At 34.8% G+C, this 26,427-nt stretch overlaps 1 protein-coding gene across 2 annotated transcripts in view; it reads left to right on the top strand.

The window, feature by feature from the left end:
* LOC131175607 (cleavage stimulation factor subunit 77-like) overlaps window positions 1-24,824 on the top strand; it is a 36,924-nt gene extending 12,100 nt beyond the window's left edge. For both annotated transcript variants that reach the window (XM_058140292.1, XM_058140291.1), the window contains exons 12-24: window positions 951-1,071; window positions 1,316-1,374; window positions 1,470-1,538; window positions 12,825-12,965; window positions 13,563-13,627; window positions 13,757-13,853; window positions 15,296-15,355; window positions 16,256-16,408; window positions 18,299-18,365; window positions 18,484-18,585; window positions 20,955-21,122; window positions 23,234-23,434; window positions 24,488-24,824. In XM_058140292.1, coding sequence (XP_057996275.1) covers window positions 951-1,071; window positions 1,316-1,374; window positions 1,470-1,538; window positions 12,825-12,965; window positions 13,563-13,627; window positions 13,757-13,853; window positions 15,296-15,355; window positions 16,256-16,408; window positions 18,299-18,365; window positions 18,484-18,585; window positions 20,955-21,122; window positions 23,234-23,434; window positions 24,488-24,651 — 1,467 coding nt within the window. In that variant the 3' untranslated portion in view covers window positions 24,652-24,824. The remainder of the gene's footprint in view (window positions 1-950; window positions 1,072-1,315; window positions 1,375-1,469; window positions 1,539-12,824; window positions 12,966-13,562; window positions 13,628-13,756; window positions 13,854-15,295; window positions 15,356-16,255; window positions 16,409-18,298; window positions 18,366-18,483; window positions 18,586-20,954; window positions 21,123-23,233; window positions 23,435-24,487) is intronic.
* The last annotated feature ends 1,603 nt before the right edge of the window (window positions 24,825-26,427 follow it).

Raw genomic sequence — 26,427 nt, 5'->3', positions numbered from 1 at the left:
CTTCTTTATGTTTCTTGTGTCTTTTCCGTTCTCTTCACCAGAAATTTCTGGCTTCTATTTTGTATTGTAAAACCGAGGTCAATGAAGCACATCTGTCTCTATATGTTCTGGTTATTTTTTTGAAGCTTATAAATCCTTTCATTTGACTCAAATATCATTTATATACATGTATTGTTTGTCCTTGTTTATGCTTTAGTTAAATGAGTGTTGTAAACTTTTTCAATGGTTTCATTTCATCCCATTGTGCAGGAAAAAAAAAGTTTAATGTGTGTATAACTTCTGTCTTGATGTATATATTTCAAAAGCCAAGATTTTATAAAATTTTGGGTGTCTAATATCTTATGGAATATTGGGATTATTGGCATCTTATATGCATAAATGTTACCATGTGAGCCACATGTCCATGTTATATGGGCTAATATATGTTTTGTGCTAGAAGTGTTAAGAGTATTATTGTTGAGGAGACGCATAAACTTGTCTAGTTGAGGACTTCATGAAATGTCACCATTGTACGGTGTGACTGAAAGCAATTGTGGCTCAAAATAATTTTCAAAAGGGGCACTCCATGATAAATGTCATTTTCACCTTAAAGCTCTCTCCATAGTTGGTTTCTACAGATATATTGTCTCTATAATAGCCTACTAATTTTGTGCAAGCAATGCCAAATTCAACCTTAGCTGAGGAATTGTTGAACTTTTCCTTGCAGGCCCAGAAAAGGGGTTTTCTACTTTTTGAATTGATAGCGGGCTAGATAATATATAAATCAAGATATAAACTGAAAATTTTTTCTTGCATGAGAATAGGACTTAGTTCTTTGTAAAGAAATCATGTTCTTTACAAAGAATTAAGTCCTATTCTCATGCAAGAAAAATGTTTCAGTTTATATCTTGATTTAGTATCACTTGATCGTTTCTTTGATGGATTGCTTACCATATGCTATTTGTATCCAGTGCCTGATGTATTTGTACCATTATCCTGATATATGGTATGACTATGCTACTTGGCATGCAAAAAGTGGCTCTACAGATGCTGCAATCAAAGTATTTCAACGGGCTTTAAAGGCTCTTCCAGGTAATTTTATTTCTCCTTTGCCTTTCGACAAAGTTTTTGAACTTTTACAGTATATCCATGTATTGCCTTCTTTTTTGTTCTTTTTTATGCTATAATTGACTTGACGATTAACAAATAGGCAAGTAAAACTATAATTTTCAATTGGCTTGAGGAAGGCCTTTTCTTCTTATTTCCTTTATTCCTTTGGAGCAACTTATTCACTCTCTGTCTCTGTCTGTCTGTCTGTCTCTGTCTTACCCACCAGATTCAGAAATGCTGAAATATGCATATGCTGAGTTGGAAGAATCCCGTGGAGCAATCCAGGTATGGAATTTCCATATGTTTCTTCTTTTTTTCCTTTTTGTTAATGTGATAGACTTCTTGGTTCTTGTTCTAAGCATATTCCTGCTTTAATGCAGCCAGCAAAGAAAATATATGAAAGTCTTTTGGGTGATGGTGTTAATACAACAGCACTAGCACATATACAAGTAAGTTCTTTTTGGACTGCTGGAGAATTTTTATTCTATTATTTTGTTTAATATTCAGTGAACATCTTGTTGCTTGCATAGCAATGCTTGTTCTCTTGAATAAGTTTTTGAATGTTTTTACAGTGTTTGAGAATGCAGTGCCAAAAATTAAATAGAGTTGACTAAATGAAATGCAGGCCATATATTTACAATTTCCCATTATTCTATAACCTAAGTTGCATATATTTTAATCAATACGAGATTGCGCCAAGAAAACCGCAAGCAAATTTATTCAAATAGTGCCTACCATTTAATGATTTATATGCAACTCTTAACGGGGTTTGAACAAGAAAATTGTATATGTATTTTGATGCTGGTGGTGGTAATTTTATTTTTTGTTTGGCATGATGATTTTGATGCGGTTGGTGGTAATTTTATTTTTTGTTTGGCATGATGAGTGGACTGGTATTTACTCCCTGTAGGACTGCTTTCTTTACAATTTCTGTTTACTTGAGATAGGGATTTTTGGATGAGTTCTTGTTTGCAGCGTTCATCAATTGGTTGAATTGGATGTAGATGTGATTGGGAGTGAGATTTTTCTTCTTCTTCAACTCTCTTTTTCTGCCTTTATTTATTTCTTTGTAATTATCTTTCTAAAAAATGTCAGTGAGAAGAAGTGCTGAAGCAGTGGGACAGTTATTTCTTTTTTATTTATTTATTTTTGGGATAGAGTGGGACTAGGTTTGATGGAAGAATGTAGAAGGGGCTGTTTTTGAAGTATTCTTATTATAGAACCTTTGCTAAGGACCCTTGGAGGGAAGTTACCCAATTTTCCTTTTGAGGCAGATTGGAAGGTGTGTGCACTCAAAGAAGGTACTATTTTGCGAGGGAGGTGGCTAGGAAAGCAAAGGATGTTCTCAGTGAACAAAAAGAGTTGAAACCATTGGGTATTAGCCTATTTAGATGCTTCATGGCATATGTGTTGCTGAAACTTTTAATCACTTGCTGTAGTGTTTGTTCTCTTGGAAACCAGTTTTTCACTTGTCATTATTTCTTTGTTAGCGGCAGGCTGATTTCTACATGAACTGTGGGCTTGAAGTGGTCTATCTTATTATAGAAAATGAAAAAAAAAACTATCTTCTTTTAATCCCTTTCATTATTTATTTATCGATTTTTGTCAGTTTGGACTTTGGAGGTAATGAAATGGGTAAATTTCACTCATTGTTCCTGAATTTAGGGCCCTATAAAAACATTGTCCTTAAACTTTGATTTGTAGCATAAAAACCTTCTCAACTTTAATTTGGTGAATAATAAACTCCCTCTTATCAATTATAACCAGTTTCCTGATTAATACGTTGATGTGGCATCATAAAAAAAAAAAAAAAAACGCACTTGAGTGGACTTAAATGCCCTCGAATAAAATCCCTATCATCTTCCCCAAATACCTTCTCCTCTATCTCGCTCTGTCTCTCTGAACCCACAAAACCCACCCCCCCCCCCCCCCCTCCATGTCATCCTTTCTCTCTCTCTAGATTCAATGTTCAAAGAAATTGATCCTCTTCATGGCACTTTTATAACTTGTTTGGATTGAGGAAAATTAAGGGAGGAATCAAAATGGGGGAGGAAAATAGCAGAGGAAAGCTACTTTATTCTCTTTGGATGCAGGGAGTAAAATAACAAGAGGAAGCAAAATATAAGTTATAATCCCCCTGGTTCAATCTCTTCGAATCAGAGAGAAAATGAGCAAAAATAGAAAAGAAAGTTATTGTATATACTCAAATTACATTTTTGACCATATTTTCTTTCTTGAAACTTGTGAATAGATTTTTTTTTTTCATCTCCCGTTCTTACACAGCTACCAAGTATGATTCAAAAACTCTTCATCCAAATATAAATAAATTTATTCTTGTAAAATCATTGAATGAAAAAGTTCCTCTTCCCATTTGCATGATTACTATTGGTTATTACAATTTTTTAATTCATTGTTATAAGAAATATGTTAAATATTTATCACAATTACTAAAACTCTTTTTTAAAAATATAGAGGGTAAAATTGTAAATTTATAAAGCATTTTCCATTCCCCTCTTTATTTTCCTGTCCTTCCAAACAAGGAAAATATTTTTATTTTCATTTCATTCACTTTTATTTTCCTTACATCCAAACAAAAGGATAATGAGGATTATCTGGTTATTTCCCCCTCTTTATTTTCTTTCCTCTCTCATTGTTTTCCTTCCTCCAATCCAAACAAAGTGTTAGTCATGCTTCCAATCATATTTTGGGCTTGGCAATAACTTTTTCAATGTTTGGCTTGGTGGCTCTTCCCCACTCGATCCCCTTTCTCTCTATTACACATTCTTTCTTCCCCGTTTCCCTCCTCACCTATCCATTCCCACCATCTCCATATCTCTCAATCTGCCACAATCAACCTCACGCTCTCTACTTTGTCTCTCTAATTTTTCCTTTCTCAACCCATCAACAACAAATCAGAATTTCAGAATAAATTCCATAATTCAATTCAAATAAATGTCAACAAAATCAGCAAATGAGGAAGGTTTTGTAGTCAGATAGTTGGAATGGATTATTCAAGGAGGAGTTGTCGGAGAGAATTTCTAGAGTCAGTTCACATGGCAATGAAGGCACGATTTTCAGTTGTAAATAAACATGTTATCGAAGGAAGGAGGTTGGCAGTATTTTTCTTCAAATTCATTAATGTGCTGGGGCTAGCTAGTTTGGTTAGCATGGGAATTAGTTCCTTGGGGTTGCTTGTCAACCATTTTTCTTGTTCATTTCTTTGTTTTTAGTAATGATCTTATCTTTACAATTTTTCTTTCCAATTTCTATAGCTCTGTTCCTTGTCTCTATGAAAAATAGCTTTCTCAGAAGGTGAGGTCACTGTAGAATCCTAATTTGCTACATTTGGCATCTAAGCTTGTTGAGATTTGTTTTTTGGACTTACCACTATGATGATTACTCGAACCCTTGTCACGACTACCATTAGCTTCCCCTCTATTTCCTAAATTATGAAACCACCCTCTATTGCCCTATCGTCTAGTCTCATTCCAGTTTCCACGACTTGCGGGAGCACTATTAGTTGTTGGTTGGGAAGATTGTGATGTTCTTGTAGAGAGGACTCAAGTGAAAGTTTCATATAAAGAAGAAATCTCAGAAATAGAGAGAACTTGGGTTCTAACAAAGTCAAATTCTGGAGGCATGCCAGCAAGAGAGCTCATAACAACTATTTGTTCATGTTGAGACTGTTGAACTTTTACATAAGCACTGAAAGGAAGTAAGACATTAAGCTCCTCATGTATTCATTTGAAGTAAATAAAATAGGCAATGAGAGATCTATCTTGTTTTTCCAAACGATAAAATGCCTTATTCACATCATGGATACTGAAAATATTCCTTTTGCCAAAGTACAACAAATCCAGATAATCTGTTAATTCATTAACAAATTTACAGTAATTAATTAAGCTAATTACCTCATCGTTAATGGAATTCCGAATCTACAAGAATAACGGAGCATCTTGCCTCAACCAAGTCTGCCTCAACATGAATGCATATTTGTATATAGTTGATCCTAGACGTACGTTGTAGAAAGAGATGATTCTCTTTAATTTCAATTAATCTGTACATGGGTATATATATACAATTGATTCCTATAATTGTGTTCTACTAATTAGGAAGAAATCCTAAATAGGAATACAGAATACAGAATATACAGATAAATAATATAGTGATTGACTTTCCATAACACTCCCCTTCAAGTTGGAGCATAGATGTTAATCATGCCCAACTTGTTACAAATGTAGTCAATCCTAGCTCCATTCAGAGCTTTTGTGAAAGTATCTCCTAACTGCTCTTCAGTTTTGATGTGTCCTGTTGAGATGATTTGTTGTTGAATCTTTTCACGAACAAAGTGACAATCAATCTCAATATGTTTGGTCTGCTCATGAAACACCGGATTAAAAACAATATGGAGAGCAGCTTGATTATCACATCACAATTTCGCAGGCAGGGAGGTCTTAAAACCTGTCTCATCTAGTAATTGAAGTATCCACATTACCACACATACCGATTGTGCCATGGCTCTGTATTCGGATTCAACACTAGATCGAGAAACTACACTCTGCTTCTTGCTTCTCCAAGACACCAAATTTTCTCCAACAAAAACGCAATATCCAGTAGTTGACTTCCTGTCAACCTTAGATCCAGCCCAATCAGCATCTGAAAAACATTCAACATTCAACATTCAAATGCCCATGATTACCATATAACAAACCTCTTCCTGAAGCGCCCTTCAGATAACACAAGATTTGTCCCAAGGCTTCCCAATGAGCAATAGTTGGGGAAGACATAAACTGACTTACCACACTAATGGCATAAGCAATGTCAGGATGAGTAACTGTAAGGTAGTTCAATTTTCCTACCAATCTCCTGTATCTCTTTGGATCTTCAAACAACTGACTATCCTCTGCTAACAGTTGTAAATTTGGAGTCATTGGTGTACTACACGGCTTAGCACCTAATTTTTTCTGTCTCTGTCAATAAATCGAGGACATATTTTCTTTGAGACAAGAAAATACCCTTCTTACTTCTCATAACTTCAATACCCAAGAAATACTTTAACAATCCCAAGTCTTTGGTCCGAAACTGGGTTTGGAGGAAGGTTTTAAGAGATGAAATACCTGCAGAGTCACTCCCAGTGATGACAATGTCATCCACATAGACTACCAGGAGAATTAGACCAGTCTCAGATTGCCTATAAAATACTGAGTGATCACACTTACTCTTTTGCATACCAAATTCCTGTACTGCTTCACTGAATCTCCCAAACCAGGCCCTAGGACTTTGTTTCAAGCCGTAAAGAGACTTTCGAAGCCTACAAACTGTACCCAACTCCTCCTAAGCAACAAACCCAGGTGGTTGCTCCATATACACCTCCTCCCGAAGATCACCATGAAGGAAAGCATTCTTGATATCCAATTGGTGCAGGGGCCAATCATATGTAGCTGCTAAAGAGATAAACAAGCGAACTTTCATCTGAAAAAGAAGAGCACGAGTTACCTTAAGAAGATGCCGATTTTTTCTTTCGGCCACGCTATTTTGGGATGGGGTATCCACACAGGAAGACTGATGAAGAATGCCATTTTTGTCATATAAGATTGAAATTGTGCTGAAAAGTATTCTTTGGTATTGTCACTTCTTAATATGCGCACAAAAATATTAAATTGAGTTTTGATTTCATTACAAAAGGCACAAAAGATAGAAAACAATTCAGAGCAATTCTTCATTAAATATAACCAGGTAACATGAGAGTAATCATCAACAAAAGTAACAAAATAACGAAATCCAGTTTTAGAAGTAACGGAACAAGGACTCCAAACATCAGAATGAACTAACTCAAAGGGGGATGAAGCCCGTTTATTGACTCTAGACACAGAAGGAAAACGATGATATTTTGCAAACTGACACGACTCACATTCTAGTACTGACAAAGACTGAAACTGAGGACATAGCTTCTTCATGGTAGCCAAAGAAGGATGGCCCAATCTACAATGAGCTTCAAGAGGTGTTAAGGTACTAGAGCAAACAAGCGACCGCGGTACATGATTTTCCAGAATGTAGAGACCACCTGACTCACGTCCTCTACCAATAATCTGCTTCGTCGTAAGATCCTGAAACAAACACTGGTTAGGAAAAAAGAAAACAGAATAATTTAAGGTACGAGTAAGTTTACTAACAGAAAGTAGATTAAAAGAGAATTTTGGTAGACACAAAACAGATGACAAAGAAATTGATGAAGTCGAGTTCGCAATTCTAGAACCCATGACACAAGAAGTAGAACCATTAGCTAAAGTAACAGTAGAGAAAGTGAGATTAGACTGAAAAGCAGATAGCAGACTAGAATTACCTGTCATGTGATCTGTCGCACCAGAATCAATAACCCATTTGGATGAGGAAGACATAAGGCATGTAGTGGATTTACCTGACTCGGCGATCGCAGTGACAGGGGAATTGGTAGGCTTTAGAGATGCCTGATATTGGAAAAACTATGCAAAATCCTCTGCAGATACCAAAATAGTTTTCTCAGAGGAAGATACTGTAGAATCCTCTGCTGCCATATTTGCCTTCTGTGATCGCTGATTTTTCTTCTGAAGTTGCGGACAATTATATTTTGTATGGCCAGGCTCATGGCAATAATAACAAATTACACCTCTTGAGTCCTGATTAGAACTAGCCTCTCCATTACGCTGATTACTTCTGTTGCCTGTAATTCCTCCTCTACTTCCTCTTCTATTACCCTGTTGTCCATTTGGATTATGGCTAATAAGAGTACTATTAGCAGGCTGTGAAGATTGGGTATTCTCTGTACGAAGGACCCATGTGAACGTTTCATGCAAAGAGGAAATCTCAGAACTGGAGAGAATCTGAGATTTAGCAGTCTCATACTTTAAAGGAAGGCCTGCAAGAAAACTCATAATGACGATTGCCCCGTTGAATGTTGAACTTTCACATCAGGATTAAAAGGTAACAATACATTAAGTTCCTCATATACCCGTTTAAAATCCATAAAATAAGCCGTGAGAGACTTGTCGTCTTTCTCAGCATGGTAGAATGCCTTACAAACATCATAAATACGGGAGATATTCCCTTTACCAGAATACAAAAAATCTAAGTAATCCATCAATTCCTTAACAAATTCACAGTGATTAATTAAACTAATTACCTCACTGTTGATCGAGTTCCGAAGCTGCAAAAACAACCGAGCATCCTCCCTTAGCCAAGTTTGTCGTGTATCATCTGTAGGTGGATCTTTAGTAAGGTAATCATCCTTATCAATGCTACGCAAATAGACCCTAACAGTCTTACGCCACTCCAGGTAATTCGAACCATTAAGTTTGTGTTCCGTGATCTTAGTCATTACCATAATCACATCAGAAATAATATTCTTATTGTCTGCCATTTGTTGAGACAAAGAAAACTAACCGAAATGTTAATCCAAAGTGCTTACAGCAGCAAAATAACTCAAAATCACAAATCAAGCAAATACCGAAATAGGATCTGAGAGCCAAACTTCATAAGTCCTTTAATGGTATACTGGATCAGGCAACAGCACACAGTGGTGGAATGAGGGGGTTGAGGTGACACCGGCGATGTTGATCGGAGTCGAAATGGCTTGTCGGCGGCCAAGGTCTCTCCTGAGCTAGGTGGTGAGAACAAATAGTCACCCTAGATAGATGACCTGCTCTGATACCATGTAGAAAGAGATGATTCTCCTTAATTTCAATTAATCTGTACATGGGTATATATATACAATTGATTCCTATACTTGTGTTATACTAATTAGGAAGAAATCCTAAATAAGAAATCCTAAATAAGAATACAGAATACAGAATATACAAAGAAATAATATAGTGATTGACTTTCCATAACATACGTTAACTAAATAGGAAAATATATACAACTCAACTCAACTCAACTAAGCCTTTATCCCAAAAATTTGGGGTCGGCTATATGGATTCGTTTTTTTCACTCTAAACGATTTTGTGTTAAATCCTTAGAAATATGTAATACTTCTAGGTCATGTTGTACTACTCTCCTCCAAGTCAACTTAGGTCTACCTCTTTTTTTCTTTCTATCCTCTAACCTAATGTGCTCTACTTGTCTAACTGGAGCCTCCGTATGTCTACGCTTCACATGACCAAACCACCTCAATCTTCCTTCTCTCAACTTATCTTCAATTGACACCACTCCTACCTTTTCTCTAATACTCTCATTACGGACTTTATCTAGTCTAGTATGGCCACTCATCCACTTTAACATTCTCATCTCTGCAACTCTTATCTTAGACGCATACGACTCTTTCAGTGCCTAACACTCACTACCATATAACATAGCCGGTCGTATGGCTGTACGGTAAAATTTTTCTTTTAACTTATTGGGAATCTTACGATCACATAAAACTCCTGTAGCACGTCTCCACTTCAACCATCCGGCTTTAATCTTATGACTAACATCCTCCTCACATCCCCCATCTACTTGAAGGACTAAACCTAGATATTTAAAGTGATTACTTTGGGACAGTACAACTCCATTCAAACTAACTCATTCCCTATCATCAGTTTGGCCTTCACTGAACTTGCAATGCATGTATTCTGTCTTCGTTTTACTTAACTTAAAACCCTTTGACTCTAGAGTACTTCTCCAAAGCTCTAGCTTTCTATTAACTCCTTCTCATGTCTCATCTATCAGAACAATATCATCCGCAAACATCATGCACCAAGGAATACTCTCTTGTATATGTTTCGTCAATTTATCTAAAACTAATGTAAAAAGGTAAGGACTTCTAGCTGATCCTTGGTGTAATCCAATTGAGATCGGAAAATCTCTTATGTCTCCTCCCACTGTACGCACAATAGTAGTTGCTCCTTTATACATATCTTTCAACATTTGTATGTACCTAATAGATACCCTCTTTTGTTCTAACACATTTCATAAGACATCTCTTGGAACACTATCATAAGCCTTCTCCAAATCGATAAAAACCATATGTAGATCTTTCTTCACATCTCTATATTTCTCCATCAAGCTTTTAATGAGAAAAATTGCTTCCATAGTTGAACGACCGGGCATGAAACCAAATTGATTGAGAGAGATAGAAGTATCATGACGTAATCGATGCTCCACAACTCTCTCCCACAACTTCATAGTATGACTCATGAGTTTAATTTCCCTATAGTTTGAGCAACTCTATATGTCTCTCTTATTTTTAAAAATAGGTACTAAAATACTCCTCCATTCATCAGGCATTTTCTTTGAGGTTAGAATCTTATTAAATAATTTAGTTAACCATGCTACTTCCATATCTCCCAAACACTTCCACACTTCAATTGGTATTTCATCGGGTTCACAGGCTTTACTCACTTTCATTCTCTTAAGTGCTTCCTTTACTTCTAAAGATCTAATCCTTCTAGTATAATTCACATTTTTTTCTATTGTTCTATAGTCTATATTTACGCTATTACCATTTTGACTATTATTAAAGAGATCATTAAAATAATTTCTCCATCTTTCTTTAATGTCCTCATCTTTCACCAACACTTTTCCTTCTTTATCCTTAATGCACCTAACTTGATTAAGATCTTGACATTTCCTTTCTCTCCTCCTTGCTAATCTATAAATATCTTTCTCCTCTTCTTTAGTTCCAAGTTTCTCATATAACTTTTCAAAAGCCTGTGCTCTTGCTTGACTAACTGCCTTTTTTGCCTCTTTCTTTGCTATCTTGTACTATTCATATGCCTCATTATTATCACATTTAGGTAATTTCTTATACCATTTTCTTTTTCTCTTCATTGCCTTTTGTACTTCTTCATTCCACCACCATCTCTACTTTGAGGGTGGTCCATGTCCTTTAGAATCTCCAAATACTTTTCTAGCTATTTCTCTAATCTTTGATGCCATCTGTATCCACATATCATTAGCCTCCATACCCAGCTTCCATACTTCGGACTTGAGAAGCTCATTTTTGAACTTCTCTTGCTTTACTCCTTTGAACTCCCACCACTTTGTTCGAGCTACACTATTTCTTATGACCTTACTTGAATTGTTCCTAAACTTGACATCCAAGACCACCAACCGATGTTGACTTGTTAAAGCCTCTCCTGGAATGACCTTGTAATCCTTGCATAGAGCTCTATTTGTCTTCCTGGTTAAGAGAAAGTCGATTTGGCTTCTATGTTGCCCACTTTTGAAAGTCACTAAATGTGACTCTCTTTTTATAAAGTAGGTATTTGCTAGTATTAAGTCGTATGCCATAGCAAAATCCAGGATGTTTTTTCCCTCCTCATTTTGACTGCCAAAACCAAAACCTCCATGAACATTCTCATAACCTTGTCTATTACTTCCTACATGTCCATTCAAATCTCCATCAATGAAAACATTCTCTTCATTCGGTATGCTTTGCATTAAATCATCCATATCTTTCCAAAACTTTTGTTTACTCTCACTGTCTAGTCCTATTTGTAGGGCATAAGCACTAACTATATTTATTGTTTCTCCTCCTAGTACTAGCTTTACTAGTATAATTCTATCTCCTACTCTTTTCACAGCTATTACTGCGTCTTTCAATGTCCTGTCTATGATTATGCCCACTCCGTTCTTGTTTCTCTCATTTCCGGTAAACCACAGTTTGTTCCCTGAATTACCTACTTCCTTACTTTTCTCTCCTACCCATTTATCTCCTGAATGCAAGCAATATTCACCCTTCTACTTTCCAAGGTATCCACAAGCTTCATTAATTTTCCTGTAAGTGATACAACATTCCAAGTACCAACCCTGATCCTCCTCCTATTCTGCTGCTTCCTAATTGGTCTCTTTCTATGATATCTTCTGTTATTTTCTATGTCTATCTTGTGTTCTGTTACACTATCTGTTCTACTATCTGTTCTATGGACTAACTTCTTTACCCACATCCGTCCATGATATGGTAACCCTTGCTCACTTAACACCACACCCGGGCGCCGGCATGGCGCGTCACTTTCGGTGAACGCCCTACACCCTTGCATATTTCTCACTACACCCGGGCTCCGATATACCGCGTCGTTAGTAGAGGACGCCCCAACGTTTATATCATTTGAATCCATATCATAAGGTGTGACGAAATTTTTACGCTGGTTGTCACCTACCGCAACCCTCCTCCTTTATCCGGGCTTGGGACCGGCTGAGCGCAAACTACTTAGGCGGAGTTAAATAGGAAAATATATACATCCCTATAATTATGCTAACTAAATGGGACTCTATAACAAAACAGAAGATGCATTTTAGTAAAAGAGAAAGTGCCTCTCTTCTCTTGCAAGAAACTTTACTTAGGACCCTCTTATATGGTTTGGCGGACATATTTTTGTTGCTACTGCTTTCATGCTGTTTATTTATTCTAAATTTTCTTTCTTTCCTACTTGGATTGTATTTCCACTGTGCCTTTTAGTGATTTACTTAGTCATTCTGGGGAAAAAAAATAATACAAAGATAAAATTGTAGAAACATGCATTTGCAAATGTTGATCAGTCAAATGTCAGAATAGGGATTTCAGAATATTCAAACATGTGAACATCATTATATTTTCAGTTAGTCTGTAAATTAGTTTCTTTTCCTTTTCTTCTTTGGTTGATTTGGGTTACCATTGGTCATTAATCTGTGGTTAAAAAAGAATGTTTTTGTTTAGCTTATTTTGTACTTGATATCAGACTGTTCCATGCTGCTTTAAATATTGAATTTATTGTTTTCCATGGTATTTTATGCTGTAGTTCATTCGCTTTCTAAGAAGGAATGAAGGGGTAGAAGCAGCACGCAAGTACTTCCTAGATGCTCGCAAATCCCCAAACTGCACGTATCATGTGTATGTTGCATATGCCTTGATGGCGTTTTGTCTTGACAAGGATCCAAAGGTATATTTCCTCTACAGGGAAAAGTGTTAAAACTTTGCATCACTGTTTCTTGTTTATTGCTTATGCCTTCAAGGCTTTAACATAGTGATGTAGAACCACAAAAGAAAATCGGAAACATGGTAGAATAAAACAATGCCCTGAAATTTGATTTAATTCATACTCTCAAAATATAAAACTAACAATAAAGAACTGCTAATAAAACTTATGTAGGAACGCTAACCCTAATAAAATACCCTAAATAATTACAATAACCCAAATAAACTAATTTCTATATTTCTTTCTAAAATGCAACCTAAAATCTTTAACAAACTATCCCACATCTCGTAGGTTGTACTTTCAACAAATAAATGAAGATCGATTATGAACTTGTAGGAATTTGTGAATTTATGGCCTCACTACAGTTTCTGCTTCAGAAAGTTTAAAAGTAGTGTCTTTGGTTGTTATTTAATGCAAAATTGAGAGGAAGACATCTTTTCTTCCAATTTCTATTTCCTTTGATTATGAATAAATAAACTCTTCTATGTTAAAAGGAAAAAAAAAAAAAGATTTAACAGAAGAAATTCAATTGATATTGTCTGTTGTTGCACTCTCCTGCAGATGGCACACAATATTTTCGAAGCAGGATTGAAACGATTTATGCATGAGCCTGTATATATTCTCGAGTGAGTTCAGTTCGTCTTAAAAATTATAAGATATCAATTAATGGGAAATATAATTTTCATGGATTTTTCATAATTATGCTATTGATGATATGGTTTATCTAATATCATTTTCCCCCGTTGATGCTGCAGATATGCAGATTTCTTGTCTCGTTTGAATGATGACAGAAACATCCGGGCTTTGTTTGAGAGGGCATTAAGCTCGTTGCCACCAGAAGAATCTGTTGAGGTTCAGTATCTAATATATCATTTTCTGGGATCTTATGAGGATATAATGGTGTGGTTATAGTTAAATAAACAGATATTTATTTATCCTCATGGTATAGATCGAGTTATGAGAAGTTTTTAAATTGTCATAACAAATAAAAATATTAGGAAGATGTTTGAAATATTAAGGAGATTAAGGAGGGTTGAACAAACATTTGCTATATATCGTGCCTAAAGATAGTTTAGGTTTATCTCAATATAGAATAGCTTCAGAGGATCTTTCACTTCGAGTGTCAATATTAAATAATGCATAAGGTGGATTTTGGTTTAGAATTATTGGATATTCTACAATTACCCTGTCTTGTGATGCTTAATTTTTCAAGTAATAGACAACAATTTTACAGAAATCTAGTAGATTTTTAACTCCCGTTAAAATTGGAAGATTCTAGGTGTGATACTAATAAGGTCTTAGCTGGAGTGCATTGGGATTTCTCTGTTTGAAGCATAGAAATTAGAATGTCTCATCTATCCTTCAATTTAACAAGTAATTTCATACAAATTTAAGATTCAAACTTTAAATCAAACCTTGAAGCCTTTAGAAGAACGTTTTGCTATGTCAAAATCAGTGTGGGACTTCTTTTCAACTCCTCCTAGTAGTCCTTTTCATTCAATGCCTAGCTCAATGCTGTCGGCATTTTCTTCCATTTAGGTTGTACTTTTGTTTGTGGCTAGGTTATTACTTCTCAAAAATAATTTGTAAGAACATACCAGAATGCATTTCCAAGAATGCTTTGAAGTGATACAACTACCATTGTCACAAGCTCACAGAGACAGAGGATGAGGGATAGAGTGGCTAACCTGGAAAGCTTGATATTTTTCTTTAAGAAGCAACTGAAGTTATTTTCTTTGAACAGCTTACTTTTTGGTGCTACCAAAGCCATGTATAAGCAGGGGTTGTCAGAGAAAAAGGATAGTAATAAATTCTACCCTACACCCATATCCAATTTTTCTGGTTTGAATTATGATGAGTCATGCTATTAGATGCATGCCTTTGTCTAAATGTTGTAATTGAATCAATGGAATGCATCCATGGTAAAGCAACAGAATATCAAGATTTTTTTAATTATTATTCTTAAATTGCGCTATATTGTTCCATACACTGAGGCCCTGTTTGGCATCGAGGTTATGAGCCAAAAAATCACTTTTCAAAAAAAGTATCATTTAGATGCTATTGAGAAAAAAACAGTTTAATAAAAGTTGTTTTGTTATTTTAAAGTTTTTATGATTGAAACATGTCATATTTAATTTTAAATTAAAATTTATTACCCTATAACTAACATATTTAAAAAAGTGTTTTTATCAATAGTAGTTTCAACAGTAATGCCAAATACATCTTGATTCATTCTCACATATCATATCTACATTGACCTTTGTTAATTGATGTTCATACAAATGCTTGTGCAGGTCTGGAAACGATTTACTCAATTCGAGCAAACATATGGAGATCTAGCTAGCATGTTAAAGGTAGCATTTTTATTTATTTATTTTACGAGATGTGACATTTTTCAGCATTTTGATCTTTATAAATTTTGTACCATAACAAGCATGGTTTCATGGAATGTTAAGTACAGAGGCACCTTCTTTTTGGTCTGAGTTGTTTTCTCAATCTATAAATATCCCATGACCTTAGAGCAGTATAGTTTCGTATTTTTGGTTTCTTTCAGTATTCTTAAGTTCATTAAGCATTAGAGGGAAATCTCTATAAAACAATTTGAATGCCTTCACCTCATACGTCCTTTATTCGTGACTCCTGGACTTAGTTCCTAACTGCTGACTCATCCAAATTCTCCCTAGGATTGCCTTAGCCTTCCTTCAATTTGGCAATAGTAGATCCTTTTTACCATTTTCTTATCTCATAATTTCTTCCTCTCTAGTTAGCTATATTATGCTGAATCTTATGCTCAAATTTGCTATGTAGCATTAGCTCTTAGTTTTTCTAGTAATGTTCTGAGTTTGTGATGCTTACCAACCAGATTGCACATGCATGAAAGGACACATATGACTAATAATCTCTTTCTAGCTTGTCCTGTGTCATATTGTACACCTCACATAAAAGCAATAGTCGCATCAAACCTATACAATGCATGGTTGGTGAGTCTACTTTCTGATTTGAGACTAGCCTAATCCTTGCCGGAAAATAGAAGAGGTTTCATAAATCATAATTCACCCTCCCATGGTAATACATAGAGATGGGTATCTACACATCTGTACATGAAAATTGAAATACAAACTCAGTTACCCATGAACAAAAAGATGTTGATAATTATTGAAAATATTCACTTTAGAAGTTTCATGCCATATGCATACACACATTTGGTTTTCTTCTGTCAAATTTCAGCCTTAACTATTAATAATGTAATTTAGGTTGAGCAAAGAAGAAAAGAAGCTCTTTCGAGGTCAGGTGAAGATGGAGCATCAGCATTAGAGGGTTCGTTGCAAGAAGTCGTCTCACGGTATAGTTTCATGGATCTTTGGCCATGCTCTTCCAAGGACTTGGATCATTTATCCCGTCAAGAGGTACCTTGGAATACTCTTTTCTAAATTATCATTTGTTTTAACACTGTTTAGTAGAAAATGTTGGATTAAATTAAAAGCACACCAAGGGGATGTAATGCAAACATGAGCCACAGGCCATTGCCTAGTATAATGGTATAAGTCTTGGAAATGCCACATGGGTGCAAATTTGGGAATTATGAATACTCATGCAGAATAATTAGAGGATAAAATTGTCTTCAAATTTCTGTTATCACTCAATTTGTGTTGCACTATCCCTAGGTAATGACCCCTTCTTTTTGCACTTACCTTTTTCATGATGGATTAATACAATTTTCTATTTATTGATTAATGTAACTCTAGTTGCCCAAAAAATGTAAAAAAAGTAACCTTCTAAATAGATCTTCAATACAGAAGATATGAAACAATATTTTAGTGCTCAAGGAGCTGAACATGTGATACTTTGACACTGAAATCCTACATTTAGAAACATCATCAACTTTAGTTTTTATCAACTGCTATAAAGAAATACAAATTCTTGGCCAAAAGTATGTTGAACAGCAGCGAAAAGAGGTTTAAATGTGGGTGCTTTTAGTTGAAAGAAAACAAGGAAAACCATACTTCAGGAACTTGGCACCATTGTACCGGACTTAACTATACCTTGAGCTGTGATTTTACAAGTTTATTGAACTGTATTTTACTAAATCTAGGGCTGGGCTTTGTTGATTTTGGTTATGAAGTATTAAATATTTGAAAAGAAAAAAAGTTCAAATGTTCAATGGTTCTAGGAATCATATGCAGCATTCACATCCCACATCCCACATTGTTAGTGCATTGGGGAGACTATGTATTCGTTAGTTTAATATTTCAAAAAGCATATTTAGCTAGCATTTTTCTGCGAGGGGTTCGTTGTGTTAAAGCAGATCTAAGCCCATTATCAATATCCAGTCTGTGTTTGTTCTGTTTTGATCAGTGTGCCCCTCAACAAGTGAGGATTGATAATCAAGCTCATTCCTGTATGGCATCAACATTTCTTTCCCTCAATGGAGAAGATTCTTGTCATGACAAACTGCTTCTACTTTGATAGTGCACTTGCAAGATCCTAGTTTTATAAACTTGTAAACTGTTGGCCCGCTACACAATAGTGCCTGCTAGAATTGCTTCTGAGATCATTGTCCAACAAAAATATTAACTATATCTCCAATGCTGTACTGTTGTGAGTGCTGTGACATCCCTAGGCATTATACCTACCCTGAAAAAGTTTTTGACGTTATTTAAATTCTTATACATCTAGCAATTGAACTTCAAAGCATCATATGATATTATTACATATAATGTTATAACAAACAAAGGCCCAATATAACTGTTTGACACAGAAGAAAATCTATGCACCACTACTTTTAACCAATATCTAGCAAAACCAAAAATAACCAAAATACCCTTGACAGTTAAAACTAAGGATAAGACCTGAAAAAGAGACTTGATTTTGACTAGAGAAACTGAGAAAGCTATCCAAAATCCTAAATGGGCTCAAAGTTGGATTTGAGGCTTCTTCAGGGGTTATTGCAATTGTTCTACTCTAGGCATTCCTTTGGATGCCTTAGCAAAACGTAGCCAAAGTTACTTTTGGAATATTATAGCCAAAACAATGCAAAAACAATATTTATTGCTTTGAGTCAACTAATCCAAGGGGTTGCTTTTATCATCATAAATTGTTATTTGATAATGAAAAAAAAATGTTGAATTGCTGTTTTTGTTGTTTAGTTATTTATCATAGAGATTATACATGCACTTTTGATTTTAGAAATCTACCTAAACATGTGTAGGAACATTCTAAACTGTGTAAGATCCTTTTGAGTTACAAATTCTGTAACTGTATAGTTGGTTTGAAACTTTACTGTGGTTCTTTTGCAGTGGCTTGCTAAAAATATTAGTAAGAAAATGGAGAAGTCTGCAATTTCTAATGGACTTGGGATTGTAGGTACTAATTGCATTTTTCTTCCTGAAAAATTGTATAGCTACTTTTTCTCTTCTTTTCTATCTATCTTTATTTCCCTTTTTTCATCACTTTCTTAATTGTTGTTGTTCCATTTATGCAGATAAGGATAGTACAGGTCTGACAAGCAATTCAGCAGTATCTGCAAAAGTTGTTTATCCAGATACTTCTTGTATGGTGATTTATGAGCCAAGGCAAAAGCATGGTATGTAACTTTGGTTTTATCATAATTCTCTAAACAAAGTTCTCATTATGTGTCAGTTTGAATGCTACAATACACATTGGCATTGTTATGCAGTTTGCTTTAGGGGTGTGCAATCGGTTGCCTCGGTTTCAAACTGAATCAAATCAAAAAGTGGTTTCTATTTTATAAGGGACTGAACCGTATTGAAGAGACTAACCGAATTGAATCAAACCAAAATAAGTCAGTTCAATTTGATCTATTGGTTATGTGATGCTTTCACAACTCGCAAGTGATTCAAACAAGGTGAAGGCAATCAACAAATAAGATTTGCAATTTACAGAACAAAGAGTGAAAAATAAGAAAAATTTAAAAGCTTGGTTAAACAAGCAACCACCTCAGGAGCAACCACTCCTACATAACAAACAAACACTTAAAAAGCAATCAACAGAATTTACGCCCAACAAAAAAAAGGACTAGTAAAACTGAGGTTGAACATCCACAAATAATATCTTTCATAAGCTAGAGATGAGAGGGGCAATTCAACATCTGAAAAATTGAAACAAATCCGCAAACCCAATACTATTAACCATCTAGCTTCACTATTAAATATCAATCGAAAAATAATTTGATGCAAAAGGAGGAATAAAAAAAAAAAAAGAAAAACTAAACATCAGTGTACAAGCAGAGGAACGACATAGCATTCAAAGTTACAATTTACTAGCTAGCTTCACTGAATCGTTGTTGGTAGAGCTTGCTTAGATGGACTTCTTGCCAGAGCAGTCATGGGTTTGTTGCCTTGGTACCCGTTAAGAAAAGAAAGATGTGAAAACAGGAAATCAAATAAAAAACCTTTAGTCATTGTTTGTTTGTTTTGGATTAGTGATGTGAAAATGGGAAATCAAATGAAAAGAACTTAAATCAAGAAAAAGAAAGGCACATTTTTTATTTTTTGGAATAAGAAAAGAAGAGTTTATGCAGGGATTCTTTGCCTTGCCTTCGCGATGCAGTGAGAAAGAGAGAGATGAGAGTGAGGGTGAGAAATTGAGGTGAAAAATGGCATGACAATGAATTAAGGGAGTGAGGATGAGGAATTGAGAATTTTGAGAGTAAGGATTGAGTAGAGGAGGATGAGAATCGAATTTGAGAGTAATCTCACAGAGGAGGTGGGCAGGCAGCATGAATGAGAGATAGTTAGGGTTTTATAATACATACATATGCATAGAGTTAAATGGTGTGTATTAAAATTCGGTCGGTTTGGTTACTACTTTTCTTTTTTTAATGAATTAACTGAACTGAACTGATTAATTGAAATTTTTTAAAATTCAAACCCGAATTAGATATGTTTGGTTTGTTTTTTTGACTCGGCCATAGTTTGCTTTCTGAAAGTTATAAAAATGTCTGGAAGTTCTTCTAAATTCAAGGGAACTTTGTAGACAAAACTTTGTAGACGACTTTGAATTTTCTGAATGGGATATTTGTACAACGATAGTAGAGTCTTGGAAATGGTAAAATCTCTGAAACAAAGATTCTGTGGACATCTGTTGTAGGTATAGAATTTTATTTGGGACAAGGAGGGGTTGACTGTCCAAATAAACCCTCAAATTTAAATTTGGCCGAACTGAAGCAATAATTTTTAGTATTGTGTCAAATTAACCCATGGTTTTGACGTGATAAATAATATTATTATTTGATTTTTTATTATATTTAATATTTTACTTTTTAACAGAATTTATTTTTTTTATTTTTACTTAATTATTTCATTAAATTATTTACAGGAATGCTTGCATTTATATGTGTCTATTCTGAAAATTTGCATAAATTACTTGTTGCACTATTTACTAGTTTACAGTTGACACCTGATGTGTCCATCCACATGCCTGCATCTAATTTTGGTGTTTTTTATTTTTTTTATTTTTTATTTTTATTTTTTTGTTTTTTTAAATCAGTGTTTGTATCCTAGAGTGTATAGTTGAGAAAGGTCAGATGCCTAGACCCAATACCCATCTCTTTCTAGTTCATCCATTATTTTGAGCAACATGGGTTCACATTTATTAAAATAATATTGATGTAAATAAAGATAACTCCAACCAGATGACTAAAAATGTAGATACTGTTGTCTCAGCAGAAATTTTGCTTTAATTAGTCGACATTTTCCTGCATTCATTGAGAGGCTCGATAGAGTTTAATGTTGGGCATCATCATTCATCAGTGTTGATAATTTTTCTTTGAAAAGAGTCTGGTTAAGATGATGTATTCTTTAGTGTTTCACTTTAATTTCCATGCAATATAAATGTTTGTTTTATAAGATTCTATATTCCAAAATTCCAAACCATTGGAGCCACATGCTTATATAATCTTAACTATAACTAATAGTTATCTTGTTATCGTAGAGGCTGGAATTTCTCCAAGCACGACCCCTGGGTTAGTTACTGCTTCCAACATGTCTAATCCCATTATTGGTTTGGTGGGTTCTGGAGCAACCAATGCATTTGATGAAGTATTGAAAGCAACACCTCCGGCACTGATGTCTTTTTTAGTAAACTTGCCTTCAGTTGAAGGTAACTTTCAGAACTTCAATGCCTGTTATGTATAAAATTTAATTCATACCAAATTTCCAAATTCCAATTGACTAAGTTTTAATTAGATTGTTTTCTAATGCATATTAGAGTGAACGTGAAATTACATTTGTTGCTTAAAGGAATTTAGCCAATATATTTGTTGACACGAGAAAAGGTCTAGTAATTTAAGAACATATGATCCCAACTTGTGGAAAAGAAATGGGATTAGTGAAAATGCTTTGAAGCTTTTCAACTATTACTTCTTTAGTAAAACTGCTTACTTATGTTTACGTAGATTTTGTGAAATATCTAATTTCTGTTTGCATAGATTCAAGAATAGATTTTATGTCCAAATATCATTTAGTCTTTTTTTGGTTCCTTAATTGTGCAATGGAATGAAAACAAATTAAATAAAGGAAAAGAAAAGAAATCTATTTTCCATTTTTGTTACCTTATGTAAGGAGGTGGATTAAAAAAAAAAAGAAATAAGTTTATAAAGTCTATTTTTACTGTTATACCCTTATCATGTTGCCTTTACTATTTATATGGTGTCAATGATATATTCGTAACTTCAGCCTTCATAACTTTTTTACTTTCTTATTCCTTCCTTTTCACTCCAAATTGGTAGGAAATTTGCTGGAGATTTAGAGGGAAATTAGGAAATCCATTTTCCATTGTTCCCCACCACACCCCAACAACACCCCCCCCCCTCCCCTCCCTCTTTTTTTATAATTTCTAATTGCTGTCCAAACAAAAGAAATTAAAGAAATGAATTTCCTTTTCTTTTCTTTTCCCTCCACTTCCCTCAAAATAAAAAAAGCATTAATTGCATAGCAAAACGAGCCGTGCCTTACATGCTAACTTTGCTCTGGTATCAAATTTATGTGATTTCACGCTATAGCAGTTGAGGTTAGTTTCATCCATGGTTATTGTACTTATAAACTTTAATTTTATCAATTCCACCCTTCAATTTTAGCAATTAATTTTGAATTGACAAAAAAGATTTCATTGCTGAACTGAACTAAGTATAATTTTTAATCAAAATGACAATTAAACCCTTTTCCCTCCCTCCCTTTCAGTCCTCTCCCACTGCCTCCACTCTCTCTCCTCCTTTCAAACATGCAAAATTAGGAGTGAACATATTCTGGTTAACTGAACCATTCCCCGTCACAAACTGAATCAATCCTTTTGGTTCACATACTTGTGAAACCAAAACTGAACTGCTAAAGAATTATCATCTAACTTTTTGTTGCCTGCATAAACTGGTCAGTCAACCATGCATTTATCAATGTAACGAGTATAGATGATATCATTCAAACTTTGAAAAAAATTTATTCTTTCCAGCTTTTCTAACTTGGCCTTAACTGTTCAAACTAATGTAGTGAAGTGGGGGGAATTCCTTTATTTACAGAGAAATAAATCCTGGTCTGCCTGTCAAGATTCCGAAGTGGGATTGTCTCACATTTTTTCTATAATTGTCTTCGTGGGCATGAACTGGGATTTAAGCTTTGTATTTTCCATGCGACCTTCCAAACAAAGTTCCAGGTTTTTGTCCAATCTTCCTAAATGTGGAAGAACTAAATAAATAAAAGGAAGCACAAGCCTCCTCTCATTGTCCTACATCTGGAAGAATTGAGGAGTTATCATATCTCTTCACTTCTATAAATCCATGGTAAGGCATTTAAAATATTATAGTGAATAGCTGGCTCATGTTTGTTTAAGAGAGAATTTCAGCTATAAATTGTAACATGATAGTTCTACAATTTTTTGTTTTTAATATCTATGTAAATATTGGTCAGTTCAGTGAGCTAGGGAATAAACAATATTAAAACCGAAACCGAACTGAGAAACTGAATTTTTTTAATGAGTGAACTAACTCATCCTACAAGTTGATGGTAGAATTGATAAAATTAAAATAATTGGCTAAAATTGACAACTCTCGTGAACGTAGTATGTTTTTCCTTCGTTGATTAGACCTTGAAAAATTGAAGTTTAGTGATTTTGTTGATATAAATTGACGTTCAGTGGTTATATTGAAATTTAGTGACAAGATTAATGATCATGAATGAAATTACCTTGGTTTCTAATGGATTGTTCTTGAATGATTCTAGGTCCAACACCAAATGTGGATATTGTATTATCAATTTGTTTGCAGAGTGACATACCAAATGGGCAGGCGGGAAAGTTAGGGACTTCCCCTGCTCCTGCTACAAGTGACCTTTCTGGTTCGAGCAAGTCTCGTCCTGTCCCTAGTGGTTCATCTTTCAAACAGTTGAGAGATAGACAATCTGGAAAAAGGAAGGACTTAGACAGTATGTTTTCCTCTTCATCAAAACTATGGATAATTATGGTTATATATTGGTTTTGGAATCAAATCATATATATCTCAGTCACCAAGTGTATTAGGAAATACTGTGTTAGAGATGAAATGCTTATAGTGTTGGAAGTTGATGTGATTATCTTTGCTTGCAATGCATAAAAAGCAATTTAGCCTTTAGCACTTAAATCCGTATGTCAGTGCAGCCTTTGCCATGCATGTGTTGCACAAGCTTTTTTTGACGTGCCATGCTAAGTGTAACCTCCTGGTATCACCACACTGTGTCACTAAATAGCCTATTTATTCACTGGTAGAAGCCACATACAATGCTGAAGCAATAAAATGTGTTTGTACTCATTTTAAAATTGAGCGCACTAAACTGCTCCATCTATTGGTGTTCTGTTTTACATATTTGCTTTTTTGGTGAATCACTATTATCTCCTGGGGCTTGGTCAAATATACTAATCAGTCCTTGCTTTTCTAAGCGGAAAGGAATGATCCTTAGGATTTGACTCTATATAGTATGTACCAAAGAGTCCTGTCAAAATCCCTAATTTTGGGATTTGACTCGGTAGTGAAAAAGTCTCTCAAATTAAAAAAGCCATCACTCATGCGCACTCTTCTCTATCTAATGCCAAACCAAAGTCTTCTGATTTCACTGATTGCTTAGGCCTCTTCCTCTCCGCCTTTCTTCTACCTAATCATGCTTTGCTTGGAGATTGAGGATGTCAAAATTGATGCTTTGCTTGGAGTTTGGTGGAATTAAACTAGGCATTGATTGGCAGCCACACAACTGATGGCTGAGTGTCGTGTTTAAGGACGTAAACAACTTGGCTACGAGGATTTGGAAGTCCATTTAGTTTTCATCTTTGACTAACGGCTGAATGTACCAAAAATTAACAGAACAAAGTCAAATTTTAGGGGCCATTTAGTTCAGTTTTGGAAAAAGCAAAGCAATGGCTAACTAATATTTGACCAAACCTCAGGGTAGTATTAATTCACCCTTACTTTTTGTATTCAAAGTTGATATATGTTATTGTGATTATAGGGCAAGAGGAGGATGACACTGCAACTGTCCAAAGCCAGCCACTACCAAGAGATGCTTTCAGAATAAGACAGATTCAAAAAGCCCGTGTAGGTACAACTTCACAAACAGGATCAGCATCCTATGGAAGTGCTCTTTCTGGAGATCTCTCTGGTAGCACTGGCTGATACTTGTTTCCTCCCCACCACCCCCTCATTCTTTTGTAAATTGGATTATGTATTTAATATTATTATCCGGGCTGATATTTCTTTCCATTTTTAATTTAAGCAAATAATTGTATTTTAATTATTAATGTAAAACTTTATTCAGTTTCCATCATAAAGTTTTGAAGTTGTCTTTCGATTGATAGTGAACTTACTGAAATACATTGCTTGGCAAGCATGAAACAGAATCAGCTACCGTTGGGCAATGATAGAAGTACTTCGTTCATGTTCATGATCTAGTATCTAATTTCAACATTCAAGACTCGGGAGTGATAATCAAGTTTCCTAATAATTGGAAACTTATAACTTTGCATGAAAGTGATTTAAAAACATAGTTAACAAGGGAATATGGTAAATAAGGCCAACTCTATCAAACTAGAAAATGACATGCTAGGTTTTGTTAGTTTAAATGTGTATACCTTATCTTGCTTTAATTTATTTTTTTGATGGTAATCATAGGCAAAATGCTAGGTTTTGTTAGTTTAAATGTGTATACCTTATCTTGCTTTAATTTACTTTCTCTCTCTATATTCATTAAGGATAGTAATCCTATGCATGGAGTATGTTGCCATTAATCCCTTCATTCATCTCGGTTATTTTTTGGCGTACTCTCTTGCAGCAGAGTAGTGTTGGAGAAATTTGTGTGAAATAGGTTGGCGTCAAAACAACACTGCTCACACTTAGTACCATTGTGCATGCCAAAAAGATGTTGCAACTGAGTGTTCCATAAAGATGCCGCGGCTTTGATTGCATTGGGTTTGTGTTGTCTGTAGAGGTAGTATGCTCACAGTAACTTCACCTTAGCTGGAATAGTCAAAGGAAGAAGCTAGCCTGGAAAACTTATCGAAGACTTGTAATGGCCTTCGCTAACATATGAAAGTTAAGAGAATGGATGAGTTGCAAAACCTATAGAAGCTTTACAAGGGTATTCACTAAACTATAGAAGTTTGAGAATGGAGGACTTGCAAAGCCTATAGGGGCTTTACAAGGATCTTTGCTAACCTATAGAAGTTAGAGAATGGTGATTACAAAGATAAAAATATAATAATAATAAAAAATAAAATGGGATTCTGTATTGTATGTGTGACTCTTTAATTCCTATCACAATAGGTGATGATAATCCCATTTTTATCTCATACATTAGAATACAACTTAGAGTAGGAATGCAACCTAACTATAGTATTTACATGGCTATATTCAGCAATCAAATGAAGTCCAATCTATGGAAAGCTTAGGCAGTCAACTTTTCTAATGACATATCGTTCACATTTTAATTCCAAGTAGATTTTAAGAAATAATCTCACAAATGCAATGGACTTATGCACCAATTCCTACGGCTTTTGGCAATTAAGCACAAGTCCCCAATAACTCTTTTTTTCAAGCTCTCTAAGGGATTAAAAATATTTAGGGGTGTAAAATTGGAGTGTCTACGATGGGTCTTTAGCACAAAAAGGTAAAAATATGATTTTTGTAGCTATCTTGCATGATTTAAACACTAGCACAAAGTTTTCATCTCAAACTAATATGAAACAATTCACCTCCTTCATTTTTAGATATAAATATTTGGACATGAAATTTGTGGACAAATAGATCTGCAGATGGCCCAACATTAAAATAGGACGGACTCTGGTACTATATATAAAAAAAAATATATAAATAAAATAAAATTTAACTCAACCCTAAAACTAATCAAATTTAACTTAACCCCAAAACTAACTCAAATGAGAGAGATTTACCTAA

The sequence above is a fragment of the Hevea brasiliensis genome, chromosome 17 (genome assembly GCF_030052815.1).
Source record: "Hevea brasiliensis isolate MT/VB/25A 57/8 chromosome 17, ASM3005281v1, whole genome shotgun sequence".
Taxonomy (NCBI): Eukaryota; Viridiplantae; Streptophyta; class Magnoliopsida; order Malpighiales; family Euphorbiaceae; genus Hevea; species Hevea brasiliensis.
Note: the sequence above shows the minus strand (reverse complement) of the source record. Positions and strands in the feature narration are given on the sequence as shown.